Below are 25,120 nucleotides of genomic sequence, written 5' to 3' on the forward strand. Positions count from 1 at the left end.
CAAAATAGACTAGTTAGTGAACCTTGTTTTTTGATTTTTGCTTCATCTGTCATACTGCTTTCTCTTTGACCTTTCAGTTTACCAAGTATGAAGTTCAGAAGTAATGACCAAGGTTAAAGTTACAGACAGATGGAAAACAATATGCCTTCATTCCCCAATCTCAGAGACATACAAAATAGATTGTCTTACCTCCCACCTTTGAGTTACAGACTTTTCACCCATCAGAGAACTGATGATACCAGACCTAATCAAAAGTTGAAAATAAGTAGTAAGTACATTATAACAGTTTTAATCTCACTCTAAACCATGAACTGAAACAATAAATGTACGTACCCTGCCTCTATTTTGGCCCCCTGTTTCTGCCCCGACACAGACTGCTGGGCACTATCTGTCATTGCTGTGGCTACCGACATAAACCTGCAAAAACAAGAACAAAAAATTTGCAACTTTACCACAGATGACACATATTCCAGAAATTTCAAGTGCTTCCTCCCAATCCAAACTTTTCTGTGTACAGGTTATGTTGTGGGTACATTCAGATGTTGATCCTTACTTGGCAAACACTTTGTTTCTCAGTTTTCTAGGAAATGATAAGAGATAGTTTCTTCCATCTGCTGAGAATACTTCTACAGCTATTGGCTGCAGAAGGTAGCGTCTCTTGTGGACCTCACGAATGTCTTCATATGCAAACTTGCTGCACCTGTAACAGGTTTTGAATATACCTTGCAATCATTTCACAAATTTCCTGTTGCTGAGTTACAAATGAAATTTGTCAGTGTAACTTGAAACTATACATACAAACGCTTCTGAGTTCCACAGCCTTTAGATGTCTTTGGAATGATTGGGTCATGTAAGCTATTAAAGAGAATATTACAGCTGTAGAATGGATAATTCTATTGATATCAACAAATGAGTGAACATTTTACAAGAAACTATTGAAGACTGATATCAATATATTTATGACAAAAAACAAAGAAATTTACTCAGGTGGTAAACTGTCAATATCACGAATTTCTCGGGTCCTCAACATGGTGAATCCATCAATCACATAGAAATGTTCACGGCCAAACAATAAAAGACCTTCTGCTGTGTCCAACCCTTGTATTCGGGCACATCGAAATATATTAGTAATCTACAAAGAAAACAAGTAGTTTATATTTCAGTCTTTTCCTATTTCAGTCTGAAAACACTCACATAAAAAACAACTGAAGAGGTTGGAATTTTGAGACGAGAAGTATATGCAGCTATGAAACTGATGCAGCACCTTTTCTCCCTTCCCTAACATTCTGAGTACCTTTTCTCCCTTCCCTAACATTCTGAGTACCTTTTCTCCCTCCCCTAATATTCTGAGTACCTTTTCTCCCTCCCTAACATTCTGAGTACCTTTTCTCCCTCCCCTAACATTCTGAGTACCTTTTCTCCCTCCCCTAACATTCTGAGTACCTTTTCTCCCTCCCCTAACATTCTGAGTACCTTTTCTCCCTCCCCTAACATTCTGAGTACCTTTTCTCCCTCCCCTAACATTCTGAGTACCTTTTCTCCCTCCCCTAATATTCTGAGTATTGTTTGGTTATTGTCTGTCTTGGACCCTGAGGATTCTGGTGGCCCCTCTCGACCCTCCTCTCCTTGGTTTTCCGTCTTTTCTATCTCAGTCAGATTCTCCACATAAGAAGGATCCTCAGACTCCTCATCCACATCCACTTGTCTCTGTTTGGAAGGGCGGCCAAGGAGCTTGGTCATTCTGGTAATATCTGAAATTAAATCACAGCTTAAGGAACTGGAGAAGTATCTTGTCAAATACTTACACGTATTGTAAACCTGTACTAATGTATCAGGTATATAAAGATTTCAACAATATTTACTCAAAACACAAATCAACAATATTTACTCAAAACACAAATATATCATAAAAGTTCAAATCTCAAAGATTACCTTTTATATCCACTTCTTACATGCACAAATTAGTAGAGAGATAGAAGGGTATTTTTCAAAAAATGATACTTACCATCTGGGAGTTTTTCCTCTACACTGTCCGTTTCACTGGTATCCTCCACCCCTCTCATAATGGGGAGAACATCAGGCTCCACCAGGGTCTGCGAGCGGAATCTTTCGAAGTACTCTTTGCTGTCATGGCTCATAGCAATCTTGTACTTAAGGGGCTACATAACAGCATAATAAAGACAATTTTCACATAAGACAAAGATTCTGATATCGTTTCCTTTTTAACCTTGCATGTATGAAGTATCATATTACAAACATTAATGTACATCAGCAGTACGTACACTGTCCTCCATATCAGGTCTGTATGGGTAGTGGGCATAAAACATATCATTTGGAATCATCTTCTTCATCATGCGACTAGGACCTGGGGATAAAAAAAAAAAAGAGTTGTTAGAAGACAATATAGCTCGCCGTGAAGCATGACTCTACTTACCCTATCCCCCTTGGTTCAAAAGATATAGCCAAGGTAAAACATTTTTTTGGAAAAGTCTGTCAAAGCCCAAGGTAAAGACCATTAAGTCACAAGTACCAAATGAAAGGCCTGGTCGTGAGGAATCTGCATGTGAAATATCAAAGCCCTATTTCCCTTTTTTCAAAACATGAAGCCAAAGTTAAAATTTTGAAAAGTATGTCAGAGTCCATGGTCACTAGATCAAAGATCTTAGTACCAAATGAAAGGCCTGGTCATACGGAGTCTTTGTGAAATATCAAAGCCCTATCCCCCTTGGTTCAAAAGAAAAAAACCAAGATAAAAAAAAAAATGAAAAGTAGGTCAAAATCCAAGGTAGAGTCCATTAAGTCACAAGGCCTGGGCCTTATCATGAGGAATCTATATGTGAAATATCAAAGCTATATCCCCCTTGGTTCAAAAGATAATGCTAAACATGAATCAAATAAAAAGAAACTGAACTGAATAGAGCTAACCCTGAATTGTCCCAGCCCTACTCAAAATTGAAACGTGTGTATCAATCTGCATATTATTAAATAGGATATCATGAAGCAACAGTGTCCTAGTAGGTCATCCTAGCCCACCTTGGGTTGCTACCAGAAATCATAAGTGGTCTCCGTGTTTGCGCCAAGATCTACTTGTGTATTCATAAAAAATTACAATATCCTTCAACAAACACTGTGTCATAAAAATCAATAAATGAGGTCAAAGTGGGACAGAACATCAAGGTCATCGAAGAATTCGGTTAGCTTTATGCATAGAATATCTCTGTTAGTTTCCAGTTTAAACAAAGTCCTGTTTGTTTCTTTTTTGGGTAGGTGGGAGTGGGGGGTAAATAATAAGTTTAGAATTCATCCTTTTATTAGCTATGAGTCATGCGTATTAGTGAAGTTATGAATTTTATGGGACAATGCTGTATTTTGACATACATTACAAAAAATTTGAATATGAGCACAGCCCTCTATCCAAAATATTTACGATCAATAACAGTTCTAACAATAAACATGTACGGAAATTAGATCCTAGGTTGTGCTTTACACAACATGTTGAATAATATCTTTAGATTTTGACTACAGTGTATTTTGAATATAAATTTGACAATATGGCTATAATGACATACTTTGTGACAAAATATACCAACTACTGAGAATATTCATTATAGTAATAAATCTTTAATCATAATGCACTCCTTACGCACTTTCTATGTTGAAAAGTAAAAGTAATCAACTTTGATTTTTGCTTAAAATTCACAGGGTAAAAATAAAGAATGCATCAACACAGTGTTGCAGAAAATAACTACATATATATACATGTTAGTATAAGAAGTGCAAAGTGATTATAAAATGGGAGGTCAAGTTAATCCTGTTATGGCACGATTGAATGCTTTCATCTAGATGCAACTGTGTATGAGTATTTTTGGAAATGAATACTTTCTCTGGAAATGAGCTAAATGCAAAATATGATGGACAGTTGACATGTCTACCTACAGGTACCTGGGTATATGTATATATATACTATATAGTATATATGTACTAGATGGGGCATATAAAGTATTCAGTAATAAAATCAAATATCATCCTGAGGAGAAATGTTTGATGTAAAATGCCACTCATATTCTAGAGAATTTACCCTCTGTCATGTCCAGCATCCACTTCATGAGCCTTGATCCCAGTGATGGGCCCCAAAGGCCCCGTTCCCTAAGTAGGTCAACTTCATTTTGTGTCCACTCCTCAACCAGATACCGTTCCATATGTTCTTGAGCCTAAAATACAAACTTGCACATTGACAGTGCTTTGGTAGCTAACATGTACCCAAATTACTCTGCATAACGTTGATTTAAACACAGACGCATAACATTGATTTACACAGATGCACAACGTTAATTTACACACAGACAAATAATGTTAATTTACACACAGGCACATAATGTTAATTTACACATAGACGCATAACGTTAATTTACACACAGACACATAACGTTAATTTACACACAGACACATTACGTTAATTTACACACAGACTCTGCATGTTTACCTTCAGATATTGCTGATATTGTAGCTGTACAAGATCCTTTACAATGGAAATGTGAGACAATGTCCAAGATATGAAATCCTGTCAATTAGAAAAAGTGTAATAATTACTCATTCATATGCATATACAGGTAAATATGAATAAAATGAATGTTGTTGGTTTTTTTTTTGCTGCATTCTACTTCACTCTGCATGTGTTGTAAAAGAGCACATTTACCGTCATATGAACATGTGTTGTAAAAGAGCATACTTACCATCATATGAACATGTGTTGTAAAAGAGCATACTTACCGTCATATGAACATGTGTTGTAAAAGAGCACACTTACCGTCATATGAACATGTGTTGTAAAAGAACATACTTACCGTCATATGAACATATGTTGTAAAAGAGCATACTTACCGTCATATGAACATGTGTTGTAAAAGAGCACACTTACCGTCATATGAACATGTGTTGTAAAAGAACATACTTACCATCATATGAACATATGTTGTAAAAGAGCACACTTACCGTCATATGAACATGTGTTGTAAAAGAGCATACTTACCGTCATATGAACATTGGAACATGGGGATACTTTCAGAGGTAACTCTTTCTTCCCTTTCCGGGTAGCCAATCTCAAAACTCCACTGCCTACTTTTTGAAGAGTCTGAAATTGGCCAGAGTACATTTGTGGAAATGAATTGCTGCAGATTACAAGTCAGGAGAACATGGATGGCAATCTACTTACTGCTCTGAATGGGTACAATACATTACTCACTGACTGTATCTGGGTGGGAATTCTCTCTGCGTAAGATGCCTGGCACTTTCGTTCACTCTCTGCATATGTCACCCATACCTTTGAAGCATATTCCTGTATCAAACCTCTGGAAAAAAAGATGAATACAGTAGTCAAGATTACAATTAGCCATCTTTGTCCTGTAATTATATCATGTAAAAGTTACACCACTCACCTGACGGTGTTTAAATCTGGAGAAGACAAGGAAGCTGAACTGTTATCGATGCTATTAAGCTGAGTTTTGAAAATCTCTTCCAAAGCCTAAAAACAAATATATACAAAGTACAGATTTATTTTTCACAACAAAATTCTGTTTTATAACCTTTGATATAATTTTCTCACTGGTTTTTTACAGGCGTACAGTTCCTCCCATACTCGCTTGGCAGCATTCACCACCAGCTGATGGCCTTCCACAACACCAGATCCTTTCAGAAAATGGCCATATGTAACATGCAGGTCTCCATTTTCTTCCTCTTCTGAAAAGTTCACATGCCAGGTAGTCCTTAAAGCCTTTCCTCCATGTAAATTCTCCATGCTGTTAAAAGACAGAATATTCATTTTCCTTCTTTTTGTTGTAGTTTTCAAAAAGAACATTTATTTCTCACATTCTGACAGCAACACAGGTCTTTTCTCTGGATCATCAGTGATGACCCTATAGTTCTGATACCCTTTCTCTGGATCATCAGTGATAACCCTATAGTTCTGATACCCTTTCTCTGGATCATCAGTGATGACCCTATAGTTCTGATACCCTTTCTCTGGATCATCAGTGATAACCCTACAGTTCTGATACCTTTTCTCTGGATCATCAGTGATAACCCTACAGTTCTGATACCTTTTCTCTGGATCATCAGTGAGTTGGAGTAAGCAGTAACAGAGGCACACTAGAAAATCCGGATCATAATTCTTAGGACCAAAAATTAGTGTTCTGTTATTAGTCAGCTTATGAAGAGCATCTAGAACCGTGGTCTGTGCAGAAACTGTGTGAATGGGTCGTGACAGCTGGTATAGAACTGTTCTGTTGAGTGATCGGTAGATCAAGTCCAGGGACACACCCGAAGCTACAGGAAAAAAATTAAAATCTAAACTGTAACCTGATGAATTTTCCCATTTAAAAAAATATAATGTAAAGATTGTTAACAGTAGCATAACAAGAGGATTGCATACAAAAAAAGGCCCCAAAAATGTCTCTGTTTTAAATGTGTCTTCAATTAAGCTTGATCTGTGTTTTACGTAAGTTAAATATATGCCAAGTATACTATCTCAACTTTTAAAATCAAAGTTATTGCTTATTGGATAGCATTATTTCATCATGAATATCAAGATTTCCCCCCACCTTTTTTCAAAAAGAGTCTGATAACTGTTAAATTTCATCCAGATTATTGCTTTGGAAAAGGTGTGCCCATCCGTAGAGCAAAATGAAATTAATACATATTGTGTAATAATAGAAGATGAAAATTGTATTAGAATATGAATTTGCTCGAAGTATGGGCTATAGGTTTTCTGAAAGGGAATACCCCTGAATTTAAGTGTTTTTTCATTGATTTTGGCAATTTTGAGCCAAATTCATGCTCCTGTCATACAACAAGAAAGCAACTTTGGATCAATTAAACAAAGTTTGGATTTGTTTATGAATTCCTTATATGAATGCAGGGACTCCTTCTGAAACCATCCATTTTCTGGGCCTGTTGACTGTAGAAACTGTACCTGCTTCTTTTTATCAGAAAAGCTTATCTGAATATTTCAACATTACATGCTTAGCGACACATTATTTTAGATGAACCTATATATTGTGTAGGAGATAGTTAGATATGTTTACTCACATTTTCTTTTGCTCTGTGCAATGAGTTTGCTGATGAATTCAAAAACCTCCTTTGTTTCTCTTGTAAATACACCTACAAGAAAGTCTCTAATATTATAGATAATAGATATCTTCATCATGATGATCTTTACATTTCTTGACTGTACACAAGCAATAAATCATGATTATCTGTATGTGTGATCAACATATATCAATACCTTGCCAGACTTTGTCCACAAGGCGACTAGCAAAGTAGAAGACATTGTTTGCCATGTTGGAGTAATTTCCACCAGATGAGATTGGTAGTGCAGCCTGGTCACCTAGCAACACGTCTGCTGCCAACAGGTGCTCCATGATTACAGACAGAATCTCTGTTTGGTATTCACGTCTCTGTGATCTTGTAGCTGTCTCAGGAGACGCCTGGTATACATGTGTATGGTACATATATATTATTACTACAGTTACTTGATCTGAAGAGTCGGATCACGTCGAGTTGACAGGCACGGATCATCAGATCATACAAGACGCGATGTATGGTACTTTATAGAATTGAGGAGACTTTTTTGTTAGATCTTCACTGATTCACAGTATTAATCAGTATCCTTGAAACTGAATGACTTACGACAGTTTGGGAAGATGATAAAATCTATTACACATATTTTTTTGCTACTTACGTCTAATACAACATCCAGAATGATGGACGTTTTGGAAGATACTTGTTGGGAGAAGCTGTCCACTACTATTGTCCTCAGAAAGTCCACTATAAATTTCCGGGCAGTATGACCAGTCAAAAGGCCTGTCATGGAAAGCGAATGTTCAACAGCACAGTGTAATTCTATCATTTGTTTAATTATTAGTATTATATATGTATCTTATTTCTGAAGTACTATACAATGATAGTAATTAGTATTATCAAAGCAGCACCATGCATGAACTCACTTGGCATGTCTTTTTCTGGGGTACAAACCCTTACAAAGCTCTCGGAGTCTGGGAATGGCTAAATTAGAATAAAGCAAGGATGTACACAAAGATTACCAATTTTGTTAATTATGATATATAAATATACAAAAGAATTTAAATACTGTAAATTAATAAGCTCTCTTTCAAACAAGAGGCCCACAGGCCTTATCGGTCACTTGAGTATTAGTTAAACATATCTTTAGTCCCAAGGGCTACTAAAAATTTCCTGTTATGAATATCTAAAGCTAAATTCTGATATTCAGCAGAAGTACACAGTCATATAAAACAAGATGTGTTCTTAACTCTTGTGCCCTCAAAAGTGCCTATTCTGATTAAAAGGCTTTACATAATATATGTAATATTAACGTGAAATGACTAATGTTGACCTGTCCTAGAGTCAAAACCCTGGGGTTGCAAAATTCACAATTTTGGTACATCCTTTTCTGCTTTTCCTAAATATGAATTTAGTTTTTATACCATATCAGCAAACTTACAAGAAGTCTTTGAAATGATAAAGATAATAATACACTCTACCCTGGAACCAAACCCTTACCCACTAGGATCATGAAATTTACAATTTGGTAAAGGTCTACTTACTCCTTCTAAATATTAATTTAGTTTCAATAGCAATAAAGAAGATATTATTAACATATACAATATTTATGCCTCGTTCACACGAAGAATTTAATTCGCATTAAACGTAAGTTAATGCGAATTAAATCTGAACCGTGTTCACACGGAGATTTTAATGCGTATTAGTTTACTTCGAATTAAAATTGACGTCGCGATTTAATGCGAATTAAATTTACTTCGCATTAGCTCCGTGTGAACGCTTAGCGAAGCTAATTCGAATTAAATGTAGACGCATGCGTAATGGCCAATTTGGGTCACATGCATCATACCCATGGTCAGCTATATATATTAATGTTAGTTTTGTACGAAAAACTAAGCAAAATGATAATAATCACTAAAAACATGTACAAACAGCATGTCATTAGATAATGTCAGACGTAAATCTGTGCTCTGCATAGGCATACTGAGTAATACATGTGGAAGGAATTGTTATTAAATATGACAACAATGTTTTAAAATAGTGATAATATGATTTTCTTTTTTACATTTTTTAAAACATATGCCGCTCATTGTTAATTTTTATACCATATGACGTCATGGTAGACTTATAATACGTATTAGTAATTAAAAATTACGTCATAACAGTAGTCAGCGGAATGGTGAAAAAGACGTTCCGAAGTTTTAAAATTGGGCCCATGAAGAAACAATATATTGTCTAGATTGAATGCTGGTTGTCAGAGGAAATAACAAGTAATTTCTTGGGAACATATAAATAAACACGACAAAAAACTCCTTATGTGTAGATCAGAATTATGTATGTAGGCCTAAATTGTAAACATGTAGTATACTACATGTAGGCCTATATAGCGTTTTGAACAAAGAATTCTGTATAGATCTACACAATATTCATTAAAATATCTATAAAAATAATTTTCAATAACATAGTCTATTCTTTAATTTATTTCGCGCACCCTTTAATAGAGATGCATACGAATTTAATGCGCATTAGTTTACTTCGCATTAAATATTACCGCCGTGTGAACGCTATTTAATTTGAATTAATTTAATGCGCATTATTTTACTTCGCATCAAATTTGATGCGAAGTAAAATTTAATGCGCATCCGTGTGAACGAGGCAGTATACTGAGTTTGGTCCCACCCTGGAGTCAGAATCTCTACCCCAGGGTCATAAAATTTACAATTTTGGTAGAGGTCTTTCTGCTCTATATCACAATGTAGTTTTTCTTTCACATGTACAGTTATAGAGAAGATTTTAGAAAATTGGGTAAATTTTTGCCCTGCCCCTAAGGTCCCAGGGGTGCGGGAGTCCTGAAATTTACAATTTATATTAGCCTTGTCCAAAAGATGCTTCATACCAAATTTGAAAAGAATTGGAATGGTAGTTATCAAGAAGTTAAAAATGCTCAATTTTTAACACATGATGACGGACACAGACCAATTGCAATAGGTCACCTGAATTTACTCAGGTGACCTAATAAAACACACAGCAAGTATAAATGTGTATAACAAAGCAGAAAACTCTTGTGTGCTTAGCATACACTGTATGGTTTCCAGTATCAAAAGAGTATTGGTTGTGTAAAATCAGCACTAAGATCTTGAAATATATTTCAAAATTTACTAGGGGAATTTTCAAAGTTCAGATTAAAGCTACAATTCAGTCAGTCCGAGATTGAATTACAATTCGTATTTTTTTTTTTTTAATTATGCTTTTCAAAAGACATTTTAAAGTTTACCAATCTTAATTGTTATGATGACTGTACTAACTTTGAATTCTTCCGTTGGTGTGGTGACATCATGGTCCACAATACTGTATGGGAATAGAGTGGCAGCTAGACTGCTTATAAAGTCTGGAGTGGATGACAAGTGGATGAAGTCTGGCTGGTTGTGGTACAAGAATAAAAAGAACTGCATCAGTGTGACTGGGTACTCTTGTATCCATGCTCCACTCAGCTCCTCTTGGTCCTACAGTACATAAACACTAATAGTGTAACCTTAAAATCAGTGACTGAAAACAAAATGAACAAATGGAATTTGTGTTAATTTATTTAAACTACTCAAGTTCAAATGACCTGATTGAGCATACTCCTGATCATGCTCAAAATGACAATGGACGCCTCTGGACAGAGGTCAGCTTGTTTCTCTTTAGCAGCTATGGAGACTGGTTTACTTGCTGGTACCCCAAATATTACAGTCCATACTTTGTCCAAATTCAGCTGAAAGGCAATTTAAAAATACACTTTATATAAAGATGTGGTGTATATTTACTCTCATCCATTCACATTTAGAAGAATAATGCCCATAAAAGCATTTATGTTCACTGAAAGTTATACCTTTGACCTGGTATGGCAGAATAATGGTTCAATACTGATTTTTTTATAGCTAAAAGTTATATATATGTAATTCATTAATATTCAACAGGAAGCCAAGAGTACCTCTACATCTGTCGGTAGTTTGTTTACATGTTGTCCTAGTAACAGCGCCATCATAAGGAAGTACACCTCTGGTATGTTACTGTGTTTAGGGAGCAGCCATTGTAGTGCTGTGAACCCTGGGACCTTACAAACCTCTTGGTTCAGCTCTCGTTTTTGACCAGTGTTCTTGGTGCTTATGTTCAAACCTGTGAACAAGAATGCAGTACACAATGTCCTTTGTTCATTGTATAAAAAATTGAATGAATATCAATTTCAATTCTTTTACAGCATATTTTTTTTTGTTTTGTTTTATGATAAACTACATTTACTTCTCTTATTTTGAATACCAGTAACTGCATGAATTCATCTTTGTTCAGTTCTCATACCTCCCCAGATTCATTTGAGAATGACCAAAAACAATAAATCTGGGAGACTTCACCAGAATGCCTCCTAAGTGAGGAGTCTTACCAAGCATCACTCCCACATGCTGCTTTAGAACTGGTTCAGTGTTACTAAGCCACCCTCCACCTGGTATCCCCTCCCTAAATCTCTGCATGGAGGTTTGGTTTTGTAAGATGTTCAGCAAGATTCTCAGGGCAATAATGACAGTGCTACGGTGGACATGTGGTTGGATAAAGAGCAGCAGCCAATCAAAACCCAGGACTTTCTGAATTTCTTCAGATACACTGAAAGAATGTTGTCAAGTTGGAGTGAAATAAAAATGTATAAAATGACAGAAAACAGTGCCAGTTTCTACATAAAAACAGAACAAGATAATCTGTGGATATTGTAAATTTTCAATCACTAAACTTTTGGAGAGTATCAATGTTGAGTTTTTCAAATGGGTTTATTTTAATATTTTAAGGATTCTCGTATTGTGTTACAAGCTGTAGATCTGCACAAATGATAAGCACTGTACATTGTACTTACACAGTGCTACCTGAGGATGAATCTTGCAATAATTCAAGTATTATTTCCAAACACACGTTTCTCATCTTGATCTTGTAAATAGATGCACCAATATCACTATCTGAAATAAAATGTTTTACAAATCCTTTTAATAAAGATAACATTTTTCATTGACAATTACCTGATAACATAAATATCACTGAATTATGCATTCATGTTTATACCCATAACAAGAGACCCATAGGCCTTTATCAGTCAGCTGAGTACTAGTTAAAAGTATCACTAGTCCCAAGGGCTACGAAATCTAGAAAATAATTTCTGTTTTGTATATCTAAGCAAAATTCTAATATTCAGCAAAAGTATAAAACAAGATGTGTTCTTAAAACTTTTAAAATGCCCTAGAAAGTGCCTATCCTGAAAAAAGGTTTTACATAAGGCCACATCAAATCGATTCTCTGGTTCTCAGACAATTGTTTTTTCAAAAAATGGGTAGGTAGGTAGGGGTTTAGTTTTTCAGTTTATCTCCATGTCACAAATGGGTAGGGATTTTTTGTCCGTGGTTTTTTTTTGTGTTGTGAAGAAAGTTAGAGTTTTACAAATGGTATTCAACACTGTATAGCTTCTTTTCATTCTGTTTCTTGTCCTGTTTTATATGTATGTCATGCTTTTATATTGTAGATCTTTATGCAAATAAAGTGAATACAAAATAGTATGGTTCATCTGACGAGGGCAAATCAGTCTTTTTTCCAGACACTTTCACTTTTAAATATCTCCCAAAAAGTTCAACCACTTTGGAAATTTTCACTGTTGAAAAAACCTTATCGCTGTCAGCCGTTTTGTTTCGACCTACGAAAACGTCGTAAGCGTGGTGTCTGAGAACCAGAGAATCGATTTGATGTGGCCTAATATAATATATGTAACATTAACACAATATGACTAATTTGAACCCATCCTAGAATCAAAACCCTGGAATTGCGAAATTCACAGTTTTGGTTTCTCTTTTCTGCTTTTCCTAAATATGCATTTACTTTTCATATTGTATCAGTAAACTTAAAAAAGTCTTTCAATTGATAAAGACAATAATCACTATAATAATTTTAGCTCCACCCTGGAACCAAACCCTTACCACCTAGGATCATGAAATTCACAGTTTTGGTAAAGGACTACCTAATCTTTCTAAATATCTATTTAGTAGCAATTTAGTATCAATAGCATTAAAGAAGATATTATTATTAAATGTTTTGCACATGTACACTATATATATCAAGTTTGGCCCCACACTGGAGACAGAACCCTACCCAAGACTCATGAAATTCACAATTTTGATAGGTCTTCTTGCTCTACATCACTATGCAGGGCTTTCAACAAATTTAAAAGTACGAGGCTGAAATGAAAACGTAGAAGGCGATCCAATGCGAACGGCACAGCCGTATCGCACGCCGAGCTATGCTCGGCGCCCTTACGGCTGGGGGTCTGGGGGCCACTGAAGGCCCCCAGAAGCTCTGGGGTAAATGACGCAAAATCCTGCATTCTGGCGGTTTCCTGGCACTTAAACGCAGCTTTGAAATTGTCATTTTTTTGCCTGAAATTTTTACTTTTGCCATGAATTTATTGTTTCATATGTGAAATTTTCTGTTCATGCAAAGACTTAAAAAATTTAACATTGCAAAGTACTAATTTTGATGCAAAATGAAAAATAAAGTGCATCAAGATAACTACATGTAATTATTTTTTGCGATGCTGTATCAATTAATTTTTAAGTGTCTTTGCTTGAACAGAAACTTTCACTTTTATTTCTACATTTGTACTGAAAGTTTATAAGACTGAATTGTTTTGTAAGAAAGTTTCTACCGTGCAGAAAGTATTGTTGAAATGAACTACATGAAATCCATTGGGACCTGCTTTTGCTCACCCCAATATTTTTTTAAAATAAAACCCAAAAAATCTTTATTACAAATTAAGAAGTAACATTTAAATGACCTATAATTTTATTTTTCCACAAGTTCAAGTTAACAGCTACAGATTTGTTGGTAACAAGTAGCGAATCTGTGCTGAAAAATTCTACTTTCGTTTTTATTTAATACCACATGGGTATTTGCAAATTAAAAAGAATCGCCAGTCTGAAATCTTTCCTGATTAAGTTCTGTTTTCGCTTTAAAATTGTTGATTGATATTATACAAAACACATACTCGTATCACTTTCACTTCTGGCCTTTTTAAAGTCGAAACTGAACAGGGTATTTGTTCTCTTTTTTTTTTTTTTTTTTATAATTTATTTATTTTTTTGGTTACATACAATATATCAAACACTTACACAAACATACCTTTCATACATGCATCAATCTCCCTGTGGTTTAGGTTACTTGCTGTACAATAGTGAAAGTAATAATAATAACAATAATACATGTACTAAAAATAATGATAAGTACATGTAGTAATAATTAATCAATTGCAAAAATATTTTCCCACTTCATCCATATTTTATCAAAGTTATGTATTTCAAATGCTTGAATTGCAGCATATTTATCTACATGATATTTAAACTTTAAGTGACATAGTAATCCAACAAGATTTGGTTCTTTATTCTGCATTAAACAGATAAATATGTATTGTTTAGCATATAGAATTATAAAGTTTATAGCTTTATTATTTAAAGACAGTGGAATTTCACCAAATATTATATTTGACACATTAAAACCAATTCTTTCTGAAATTTTTCTATATATATGAAGACTTAACTCACTCCACAATGTTTGGGTCTTATTACACGAAGTAAAAATATGTGTTATTGTTTCAATATTACTTGTACAAAATCTACAGAGATCATCTGTTTTAACACTAATGTTTTTCAAATAATAACCAACAGGAAGAATTCTATGTAAAATTCTAAACTGTAGCCACTGAACAGAAGAATCACTAGATGTTTTGAAACAAATTTTAAATACATCTTGCACTGAAATATCATCTACTCCATATGAAGATAGTTCAGTTTTCCACTTGCCCATAGAAGTTGGGTTATCTTCTTTTGCATTTAAAATATTGTAAATAATATTAGAACATCTTTCATGTAATAAAACTGGTTCAAAAAATATAGGCATACATGGATTAACATTTTGTTTGGTTGAGTGTCTATCAATTGACAGACGTTTTAAATATTTTGAAATTGCAGTAATAATGCTATTGTATTTCATTACACATACTTCTTGAAGATTGTATAAACACTGAAATTTTTCTATGGTATGGAAGTTACAATCAGTATCAAAAAAATCTTGAACAGCTTTAATCCCCTTTTCATACCATTTCTCATAAAACACAGGTTTTCCCGCAATTCTAATATTAGAATTGTACCACACTGGAATATTATGAAAATTATTTTTAATATTTGGAAGATTTTGACTAGTCTTCAAATAAAAAAACCAAGCATTAAAAACATCCTTCCAAAAAACATTGCTTTTAACACATAATTGTTCCACAATAAAACTATCTCCAAAGTCATATAATTTCTTTAAAATATCATTTCCATACATGGCAAAAAAAATATTCATCCATGGTTTCTGACAGTTGGACCTAGTAAGCCTTTTAATCCAAGAGCATTTCAATGATGTAATAAAATTGCTTATATCAACCATCTTGATACCACCCGATAGATAGTCTTGTGTTATCACAGACCTCTTAACTTTATCTACACTAGATTTCCATAGGAATTCAAAAATAATTTTGTATAAATAAGAGATTGTTTCTTTCTTTGGAGTAGGAAGTGATATAAACAAATGATTCAATTTTGGAATAAGCAAGGTTTTAATGACAGTAGCCCGCCCAATGGGAGTAAGAATCCTTCTTTTCCACTGTTCAGTAAGAGCAATGATTTTTGGTATTTGAATTCCGAAATTTATATCTTCAATTTCTGTAAGGTCAACTGAAAAATTAATACCCAATAAATTAAAAGTTGTTGATCCCCAATCTAATTTCCATCTTGTATGGTGAAAAACTTGATCTGAAAATTTCTTTGAACCAATCCAAACAATTTTTGTTTTAGAAGAATTAATCCTTAGACCAGAAAAACTGGAAAAAAATTCTATCGTATCTAGAGCTGCAAAAAGCGATTCAGGTGATCCGTCAAGGGCTAGTGAAGAATCATCTGCATATTGCGATATTTTGTGTTCTGTGTTTTCTATACATATGCCTTTTATACTTTTGTTTTGTTTAATTAATATTGCAAGAATTTCTGCACATAGGATGAATAAATAAGGTGCAATGGGATCACCCTGCCTACATCCCCTTTGTATATCAAACTGTTCAGATAAAAAGCCACTCTGTAAAACTGAGGCTCTGAAATTTGTGTTTAAGATTTTTATCCATTGAATAAAGTTTTCCCCAAAACCAAAATACTTTAAAACTTTATATATGAATGACCATGACATTGAGTCGAAGGCCTGGGATATTATTTCTTTCAGTGTATGACATAATATCATAAATAAATCGAGTATTCTCCCCTATATATCTACCTTTTAAAAAACCAGACTGTGTATCGGATATTATATAATCCAAAACTTGTTTAATTCTAAAGCTGAGACAACCAGATATAATTTTGTATAATACATTTAAAAGTGTAATTGGTCGCCAGTTTTTTAAAAACTGTCTTGGTTTATCCCCTTTAGGTAAGCATGAAATGATTCCTAGTCTTTGCGAAATAGGAAGTTCCCTCTTATGATATATACAGTTAATAGCTCTAACAACATAATATTTAATGTCATTCCAAATTTTTTTTAAAGAATTCAGTTGTATAACCATCGCTACCCGGGGATTTGTTGTTTTTCATATTTTTTAATACTTTAAGAACCTCTGCTTCTTCAATATCATCCTCCAGTTTTTTGGTTGCATGTGTATCTAACTTAGGAGAATTGTAATCTGAGATGATGCTTTCCAGGTCGACATTAATTAAGTTAAAATCATTATTAGTATATAAGGCTTCATAATATTTCTTGACACCTTCTAATATATCTGACTGTTTGTAAATTGTACCAGTATCCAACTGAATTTTTTTGATAGTTTTATTTAAATAATTTCGGGATTCTAAATTACAAAAGTATTTTGAAGGTTTTCCCCCTTCCTCTATCCAACGTGCACGAGACCTTATCATGTGACCTTGTAGCTTTTCTTTTCTAATGTTTTCAAGAGCTGCTCTCTTCTCATCTAGAATATCAAAATCAATAGGAGAGTCAGACTCTAAAATTTCGGTTTCATCTAAAAGTTTCTTTTCTTTGATGTCTTTTTCTCTTTTCTTAAATGCTGAGTATGATATAGTAATTCCCCTAATTTCCATCATTAAAACCTCCAGAAATAAACTTTCATCAATATCGTTTTTGCACTGAAAATTTATATTATCTATGTTATCCAAATATTGGCTAGTAACAGATTGAATAGTTTCTTTGACCTTCATAACATATTTTTTGTCTGTTAATAAATTGTTATTAAATTTCCAAAGGCCACACCCTCTTGTAAAGGGATTAAATTTTAATTCAAGAATAACAACAGAATGATCAGATCTATATCCTGGCTTTATGGTACAGTTTTCAACCAAATTTGACAAACTATCAGATACAAGAAAGTAGTCAAGGCGACTTTGTTTTAAGGGATTTTTTTTCCGCCATGTATAAGCTTTTTTATCTGGATTTAGCACTCTGTAGTAATCTAAAAGTTGTAGATCGTCCATGATTTCTAGAACTTTAGCACGTGCTTTGGGATTATTGATTCCACAATAGTTATAAGTATCCAGTGAAGGGTTTAATGTGAGGTTAAAGTCACCACATAGAATAAAATATTCATTGTCATATTCCAAGAAAATATTTCGTACATTTTCGTAAAATTGAGGGTTATCAGTATTAGGCCCGTATATATTAATAAGAGTTACTTTGTTTTCTTCAATTGTCATATCAAGTGCAACTAAATTACCTTCACAATCCCTTTTTATACCATGAATTTTAAACTCAAAGTTATTGTTGAACAAGATGCACACACCCCTTGAGTTTGACATATAAGAATTAAAAATACATTTGTATCCCCACTGTGATTCAATATATGGTTCACATTCAGAAATAAAATGAGTATCTTGTAGACATATAATAGAAAAACGCTTTTGTTTCAAGTAATTAATAACATCTTTACGTTTAGATGGAGTTGCCAGCCCCTGACAGTTCACTGTGGCTATTGAAATATTTTCAGACAACGACATCGCAGAAAAATAAGTAAAACAACTAAACATCTAGGAATTTTCAGCAAGTAACTTACCCGTCCATCGTTTACCCATTCACACACACTAACACTCACATAATAACACAAACACATGTAAACAATTTGTATCAGTTCGATGATCCCGATCCCGGTCCTGTCGCTCATCAGATAATGGTATTTCAAACCCGATCCAAATTTGTTGCTCCCGCATGGAAATTTAAAGTTTGTTTAGCTTTCTACAGGGTAACAGGCTGTGTCCATAATATCGAACTTGTGTCGAACACCTTTCTGGTCCAACCCGAAAATTTTTCCGTTGTAGTACCAGGCACTCTGGGTTTTCTCGTCGTTGTTGAGATCTCTTAGTAATTGAGAGTTCATCTGCGTTATATGATCGAACATCTTGAAGCGTTTTTTGACTTCTTCCTTAGACCTGTTTCGAATAACTGTAATTTTAGATTCTGAGTTTTTGAATTTTGCAATTACTGGTCTGATTTTTCCTTTCGCCCCTGGAATTCTGTGAATGGCTAAAATATCAGCGGGGTCGATGGTCACTTTCGCTGCTTCCTTCATTATGACGCACAGTTCTTCTCGAAGGTTTTCTTGTGGTTTCTCCTTCCATCCTAGAAATTTTATATTGTTTTTCTGAGAATACTGCTGGTTGTGATTAGCGAGGGTCAACGCTGATTCCGTCAGGGATCGATATCTTTTCATCGTGCTCTGTAATGATCTCAATTTCTTAAGGTGTTCTTGAAACTTCTCTCTTATGTTTATTAAGTCCATATTCACCCCATCTTCAATTTCTTTAGTTTTCGACACAAACGTTTTTACTTTTTGGTCGACTCTGCTTTCAAATTATTTATTCTCTTCATTCCGTCAACATCATTGATTTTTACGTTCAGGACTTTCTCGGAACTTCTCGTCTGTGTTGTCACGAATTGGTAAATCCGAGGCTTTCCGACTATTGCAATTGACGTATTATTTTCTACACCAACAGACGACCAATCAGGTGCCGGTATTTACCTGAACTAAATTTAGCACAAGTAAACACGTTTTTACATCCTGGTTGATACAGCTGCGATTTCTGAGTCTACTAAAGTTTGGAAGATGTTTAAAGTTTTATAAAAGTTTTTTTTTATTGGACATACATTTTTGTCATTAAAGTAGCCGACACCTAATGTTACTATAGGCGGCGGAAATCCGCCGGCTACCGGCTACTTTTGAAAGCCCTGACTATGCACTCAGTCTTTCTTAGATATAGGTGGTTGTAGAGAAGATGATTTTTGAAAATTGGTCAATTTTTGGCAGATTTTGCACCACCCTTAGTTTAAACAATATTTTTTCGTAAGTCATTCGATAATGTTTACAAACAATGTCTTATACATGAAATAGATTGAGAAACAAGCCAAAAGGCTTATATTAATCTCGCTCTAAACCCTTAAGGCCCCGTGGATGCAGGAGTCCTGAAATTTATGCCCCCCTTTTTTAATGATGCTTCATACCTTTGAAAAGAATTGGAATGGTAGTTATCAAGGAGTTGAAAATGTTCAATTTTTAACACATTTAATTACTGACCATTTTGGCCCCATCCCAATACCAAAATCACTACCAATGGAATCATGAAATTTACAATTTTGGTAAAGGGCTACCTGCTCATTCTAAACATACATTTAGTTACAATTAGTATCAATACCATAAAGACGTTTTTAAAATGTTTTACATATAAATACTATATACCAAGTTTGGCACAGCACTGGAGTCAGAACCTCTACCCAAAGGATCATGAAATTTACAATTTTGGTAGAGGCTTCTCTGCTCTACATGGCTATGCATTTAGTTTTCTTTTCTTTTTTTTACACATGTGCAGTTGTAGAGATTTTTGAAAATTGCTCAATTTTGGGCAGTTTTTGCCCCACCCCTAAGGCTCCAGGGGTGCAGGAGTCCTAAGTTAACAATTTATGTCCCCCTTGTCCCAAAGATGCTTTATGCCAAATTTGAAAAGAATTGAAATGGTAGTTATCAAGAAGAAGTTAAAAATGCTGATATTGTTAACGCAGACCAATTGCTATAGGTCACCTGAGTTTACTCAGGAAACCTAAAAAAGTCAAGGTCAAAGACAGGAGATATTTACCAGTATCCACTGTAGGGCTGATGCCATTAATTACCACCTGCTTCTCTGAGGATGACATGGAAGGAAGAGATGACACTGTAAACTGTCCCAATCTGTAAGTAAACACCAGGTAAGATCGACTGATGTCCACTTCATATACATGTAACTCATAACAGCTATTAGGACTTGCTGATATCTGACTGATTTAACTCATGGCTTTCAATAACATAAAATTATAAAGGTGAAAACTATGTCTGAAGCGGTTAAGTACAGCTCCCAAGAAAGTACTACACCCTGCCTGTGGCTTCTGAGAATCGAAGCAGCTACAAATTGCTGTCTACTGGTGGTTATTGAAAGCATTGATAATGCAGAAAACGGTACAAAACTGTAAGTAAACATCGGGTTTAATGCATGATATCTGATTAACTTGTACACAATCTGAATCACTAGTACACCAATCTCACTCTGATTCACTGGTATACCAATCTCAGCCTGATTCACTAGTATATACCAATCTCAGTCTGATTCACTAGTATATACCAATCTCAGTCTGATTCACTAGTATACCAATCTCAGTCTGATTCACTAGTATATACCAATCTCAGTCTGATTCACTAGTATATAACAATCTCAGTCTGATTCACTAGTATATACCAATCTCAGTCTGATTCACTACTATACCAATCTCAGTCTGATTCACTAGTATACCATGGTAGTATACCAATCTCAGTCTGATTCACTAGTATACCATGGTAGTATACCAATCTCAGTCTGATTCACTAGTATACCAATCTCACTCTGATTCACTAGTATTTACCAATCTCAGTCTGATTCACTAGTATATACCAACCTCACTCTGATTCACTAGTATATATCAATCTCAGTCTTATTCACTAGGATACCAATCTCAGTCTGATTCACTAGGATACCAATCTCAGTCTGATTCACTAGTATACCAATCTCAGTCTGATTCACTAGTATACCAATCTCAGTCTGATTCACTAGTATACCAATCTCAGTCTGATTCACTAGTATACCAATCTCACTCTGATTCACTAGTATTTACCAATCTCACTCTGATTCACTAGTATATACCAATCTCAGTCTGATTCACTAGTATATACCAATCTCAGTCTGATTCACTAGTATACCAATCTGAATCACATTCGGTATAACTTGTAACAGTCACCAGATATCTGACAGGTATAACTTGTAACAGTTACAAGATATCTAAATGTTATAACTTGTAACACAGTCACCAGATATCTGACAGGTATAACTTGTAACACAGTCACCAGATATCTGAATGGTATAACTTGTAACATAGTCAACAGATATCTGACTGGTATAACTTGTAACACAGTTACCAGATATCTGACTGGTATAACTTATAACAGTCAACAGATATTTAACTGGTATAACTTGTAACAACATCACCAGATATCTGACTGGTATAACTTGTAACAGTCAACAGATATCTGACTGGTATAACTTGTAACAGTCAACAGATATCTGACTGGTATAACTTGTAACAGTCAACAGATATCTGGTATAACTTGTAACACAGTATATTGCCACAACTTGTAAGTAAGACAGACCTTGATATTCATGAATATTGACTGTTACTGAATCAAAAACAAAAATAGAAACTTTCTTCATTTTATCATGGATGAAAACTCTATCATGCATCCATTTTTTCAACAAATTAATGTTGTGCTTCTTCTGATAAATAACCTTACTTCAGTAGTGCAGAAGGGTCAGGGGTTCCCTGCAGGAGAACTGTGATAACACTGGAGATGGTTTTAATTGTGGCTGGGGTCAACTGATTGTCCTTCAGGATATGTAGCAAACGAGCCACCATTCCAAGGTCACGCATCAATTGGAAATTACTGCTCTGGTCACTACAACAAAATTGCCATAACATAATGGACAAAAGAATGGGTCAACAGTTTAATTTTTTTTTAAATATTTGGTAATGAAAATTATTTCCATCCATGTAACCATAAATGTGAATAAAAAAATTACCATAACATTATTCTACAATTTGACAATATTTTACTTTCTTTGCATTAAAGCAAAAACACTTTAAGCCATTTTTATTTTTTGTTACCTAGAGTCAGTAAGAAGTTCAAAGAAATGTTCATATAATGACCGCTGGAGGTCAAATGGAGCATGATGCCAGACCTGCAATATACACACAAAGTATACAGAAATATTAAGCTGAATAGAAATTTTTACCTAAGATCTAATATATTAAATATATTTCATAATTACATAATTATACCTCAAGGTCACAAAGAAGGTCCTGGAAGGCTTTTTTGTTAGGAATTACAGAGCTTTCTTTTCCACTGTCAACCGTCCCAATCAATGAAAATGTCAGGTGTAGAATATGACTGTTTAAGAGATTCTGTTTCTTTTTGTACAACATTGACAACAGCTACAATGGAAAAGTTAAAAAGATAAAATCATTAGAAAAGGGTTAAAATAATTTACATGCACATTTGTAAAATCAGTAGCAACTAAAAATACTTGTTCCTGGGTACCATCACCATTTCTGGTTGTATTTTTTTTAATGTTTTATTTATTTGGTTACGTCTTCATTGTGTTACTCTGTACCTGGTATCCGCCGATTCTCTCCATGTCCTTCAGAGTGGACTTGTTACTTTTGACAACACACACTAATGCTTTTACAGCTGCATACAACTCCTCCACATCCGACGCCATTGCAATCAACCCTAACAATGCTGACGCACCTCCAATGTTTTCTAGCATTTTGGCAACTGGTCGAGGACAGAAAGTTCGAACACCTTATAAAAAAAAACAACACATAAGTTTACCAACAAAAACACTACCGTATATACTCGCCTATAAGTCGGTTTTTTGGGAGTCAATTTTTGGTCCAAAACTCTATGTCCGACTTATAGGCGTGTCCTAAGAAGATTGGTATTTTTCAGGGCGGCGTAATGTAGTGTTTTTTAAATATCTAGACGTATTGTTTATGTATTTTAAAATCATGTATAAAGTACAAGTATTTACATATTTTTATCTAGTTTAAAATTATTTACATACCCGTAACTAATACTTTCAATTCAATTTCAATTCGTTTATCGGTAAAATTGAATTACGAACCCGATTTAATATTGAAATATTCATATGTATACCGGCTGAAATATATTTCTTAAAAGATTGAATATTGTTAACAGATAATTTAGATCATCATTCTTGACTCTTAAAAACTCTATTGTTGATACAATGAATTATACCGGAATCCCACAATAACAGTTTTCGCGAGGCGCGTGCCACTAAGTAAACACTGTGTCAGGTACTGGTCATTAGGAGATCAATATTGCTTAGGTAATCAAGGGATCATGGTCCATAATAGATCAAGGGATGCATTTAAACCCCAAACGGATATGGCTTGGATATTTAGCACCTCGTAATTATTAATTTCTCAAAATATTTTTTGAAACATAGGTAAAAACACTAGAGCATTGACTTGAAATTGTCAACCTATTCTGACAAAAATTTGTACCGACTTATAAGCGGGTCAATGACAAATTCCTACAAAATAACCTTAAAAAATACAACCGACTTATAGGCGGACCGACTTATAGGCGAGTATATACGGTAGGTAGTAAAAAATACATGCGTATAAATACCAATGCAAGAAAAGCACTAGTCTAGTATCTACATCTACCAGGTATATATTAAATTTGTTGAGATTTGTTCTGCAATAAGCTGTTTGTGAGAAACCTTACCGAGGTATCCTATGAGTATTGCACCGAGACTCCTGGCCGGACCATTCAGATGACCAGCAGAGTTGTGGATGATTCTGATTGGTGTGGCATTGTCATGGGCAGACATAGCCAACTGTCAATGTGAGAAAATCAAGTATACAAGCATTCTGTAAGAATTGTATGTCCACTACCGGTCACAAGTTGTACATGTAATATTCTGTTTTGAATAATCTGACATCAACAGTTTATGTACAATCATAAAAAGAATTAAAAAATAAAATCTATTTTATAATTTTTCCAGTATAAAGTTATATGGATCTCATACAATGAAAAATTACAAAGAAGAAGACAGAGAACAAAATTAAAGAATTTCAGTCCACCATGAAACTAAGTCTTACAATTTTTGGCAATTGCCTGAAGGTGCTTGCATTTTAATCGACTAATCGTGGCCCTGCTGTTCTTGAGAAGATTTCTAAAGATGTTTCACTATATATTTCTATAAAAAAAACTTTGATGCCCTATTATGGCCCCATCCTATCCCTGGGGAACATGATTTGAACAAACTTCAATTTGCACTACCCGAGGATGCTTGTATATCACTGTCTAACCATGGCCCTGTATTTATTGAGAAGGAGATTTTGGAATATCATCTCTACATATCCCCATGTAAAATTTTATTCCCTGTTGTGGCTCCATTTTAACCCCCCCCCCCCCCCCTAATTTGAACAAAGTTGAATCTGCACTACCTGGGGATGCTTGCATATCAAAATATGACTAATCATGGCTCCGTTGTTCTTGAAAAGAAGATTTTTCCTATATATCCCCATGTAAAACTTTGTTTTTCTTTTGTGGCCTTACCCTATCTCCAGGGACCATGATCTAAACAAACTTGAATCTACATTATGTCGGGAAGCTTTCATGTAAATTTAAACTTTTCTGGCCCAGTTTTTTTTAAATTACCCCACCCTATATTTGCCTTTTCTTGATTATCTCCCCTTTGGAGGGAGCATGACCCTTCATTTGAACAAACTTGAATCCCCTTTACCCAAGGATGATTTGTGCCAAGTTTGATTGAAATTGTTTCAGTGGTTCTTGTGAAGATTTTTAAAA

General features: G+C 34.5%; 1 protein-coding gene across 2 annotated transcripts in view; it reads right to left on the bottom strand.

Moving 5' to 3' along the window:
- Positions 1-25,120, bottom strand: part of LOC130053977 (WD repeat and FYVE domain-containing protein 3-like) — a 79,893-nt gene that overhangs the window by 25,590 nt on the left and 29,183 nt on the right. For both annotated transcript variants that reach the window (XM_056161825.1, XM_056161826.1), the window contains exons 26-55: positions 24,032-24,143; positions 22,890-23,080; positions 22,558-22,710; positions 22,384-22,457; positions 22,013-22,174; positions 20,295-20,386; positions 11,957-12,056; positions 11,495-11,712; positions 11,048-11,232; positions 10,685-10,828; positions 10,380-10,577; positions 8,001-8,058; positions 7,736-7,857; positions 7,280-7,481; positions 7,084-7,155; positions 6,096-6,321; positions 5,603-5,795; positions 5,436-5,521; positions 5,243-5,348; positions 5,030-5,131; positions 4,484-4,561; positions 4,079-4,211; positions 2,283-2,365; positions 2,006-2,159; positions 1,534-1,751; positions 984-1,132; positions 799-855; positions 554-700; positions 334-417; positions 190-244 (exon numbers count right to left, since the gene is read on the bottom strand). In XM_056161825.1, coding sequence (XP_056017800.1) covers positions 190-244; positions 334-417; positions 554-700; positions 799-855; positions 984-1,132; positions 1,534-1,751; positions 2,006-2,159; positions 2,283-2,365; positions 4,079-4,211; positions 4,484-4,561; positions 5,030-5,131; positions 5,243-5,348; positions 5,436-5,521; positions 5,603-5,795; positions 6,096-6,321; positions 7,084-7,155; positions 7,280-7,481; positions 7,736-7,857; positions 8,001-8,058; positions 10,380-10,577; positions 10,685-10,828; positions 11,048-11,232; positions 11,495-11,712; positions 11,957-12,056; positions 20,295-20,386; positions 22,013-22,174; positions 22,384-22,457; positions 22,558-22,710; positions 22,890-23,080; positions 24,032-24,143 — 3,954 coding nt within the window. The remainder of the gene's footprint in view (positions 1-189; positions 245-333; positions 418-553; positions 701-798; positions 856-983; positions 1,133-1,533; positions 1,752-2,005; positions 2,160-2,282; positions 2,366-4,078; positions 4,212-4,483; positions 4,562-5,029; positions 5,132-5,242; positions 5,349-5,435; positions 5,522-5,602; positions 5,796-6,095; positions 6,322-7,083; positions 7,156-7,279; positions 7,482-7,735; positions 7,858-8,000; positions 8,059-10,379; positions 10,578-10,684; positions 10,829-11,047; positions 11,233-11,494; positions 11,713-11,956; positions 12,057-20,294; positions 20,387-22,012; positions 22,175-22,383; positions 22,458-22,557; positions 22,711-22,889; positions 23,081-24,031; positions 24,144-25,120) is intronic.

Source organism: Ostrea edulis, chromosome 4, assembly GCF_947568905.1.
Source record: "Ostrea edulis chromosome 4, xbOstEdul1.1, whole genome shotgun sequence".
NCBI classification, from domain to species: Eukaryota; Metazoa; Mollusca; class Bivalvia; order Ostreida; family Ostreidae; genus Ostrea; species Ostrea edulis.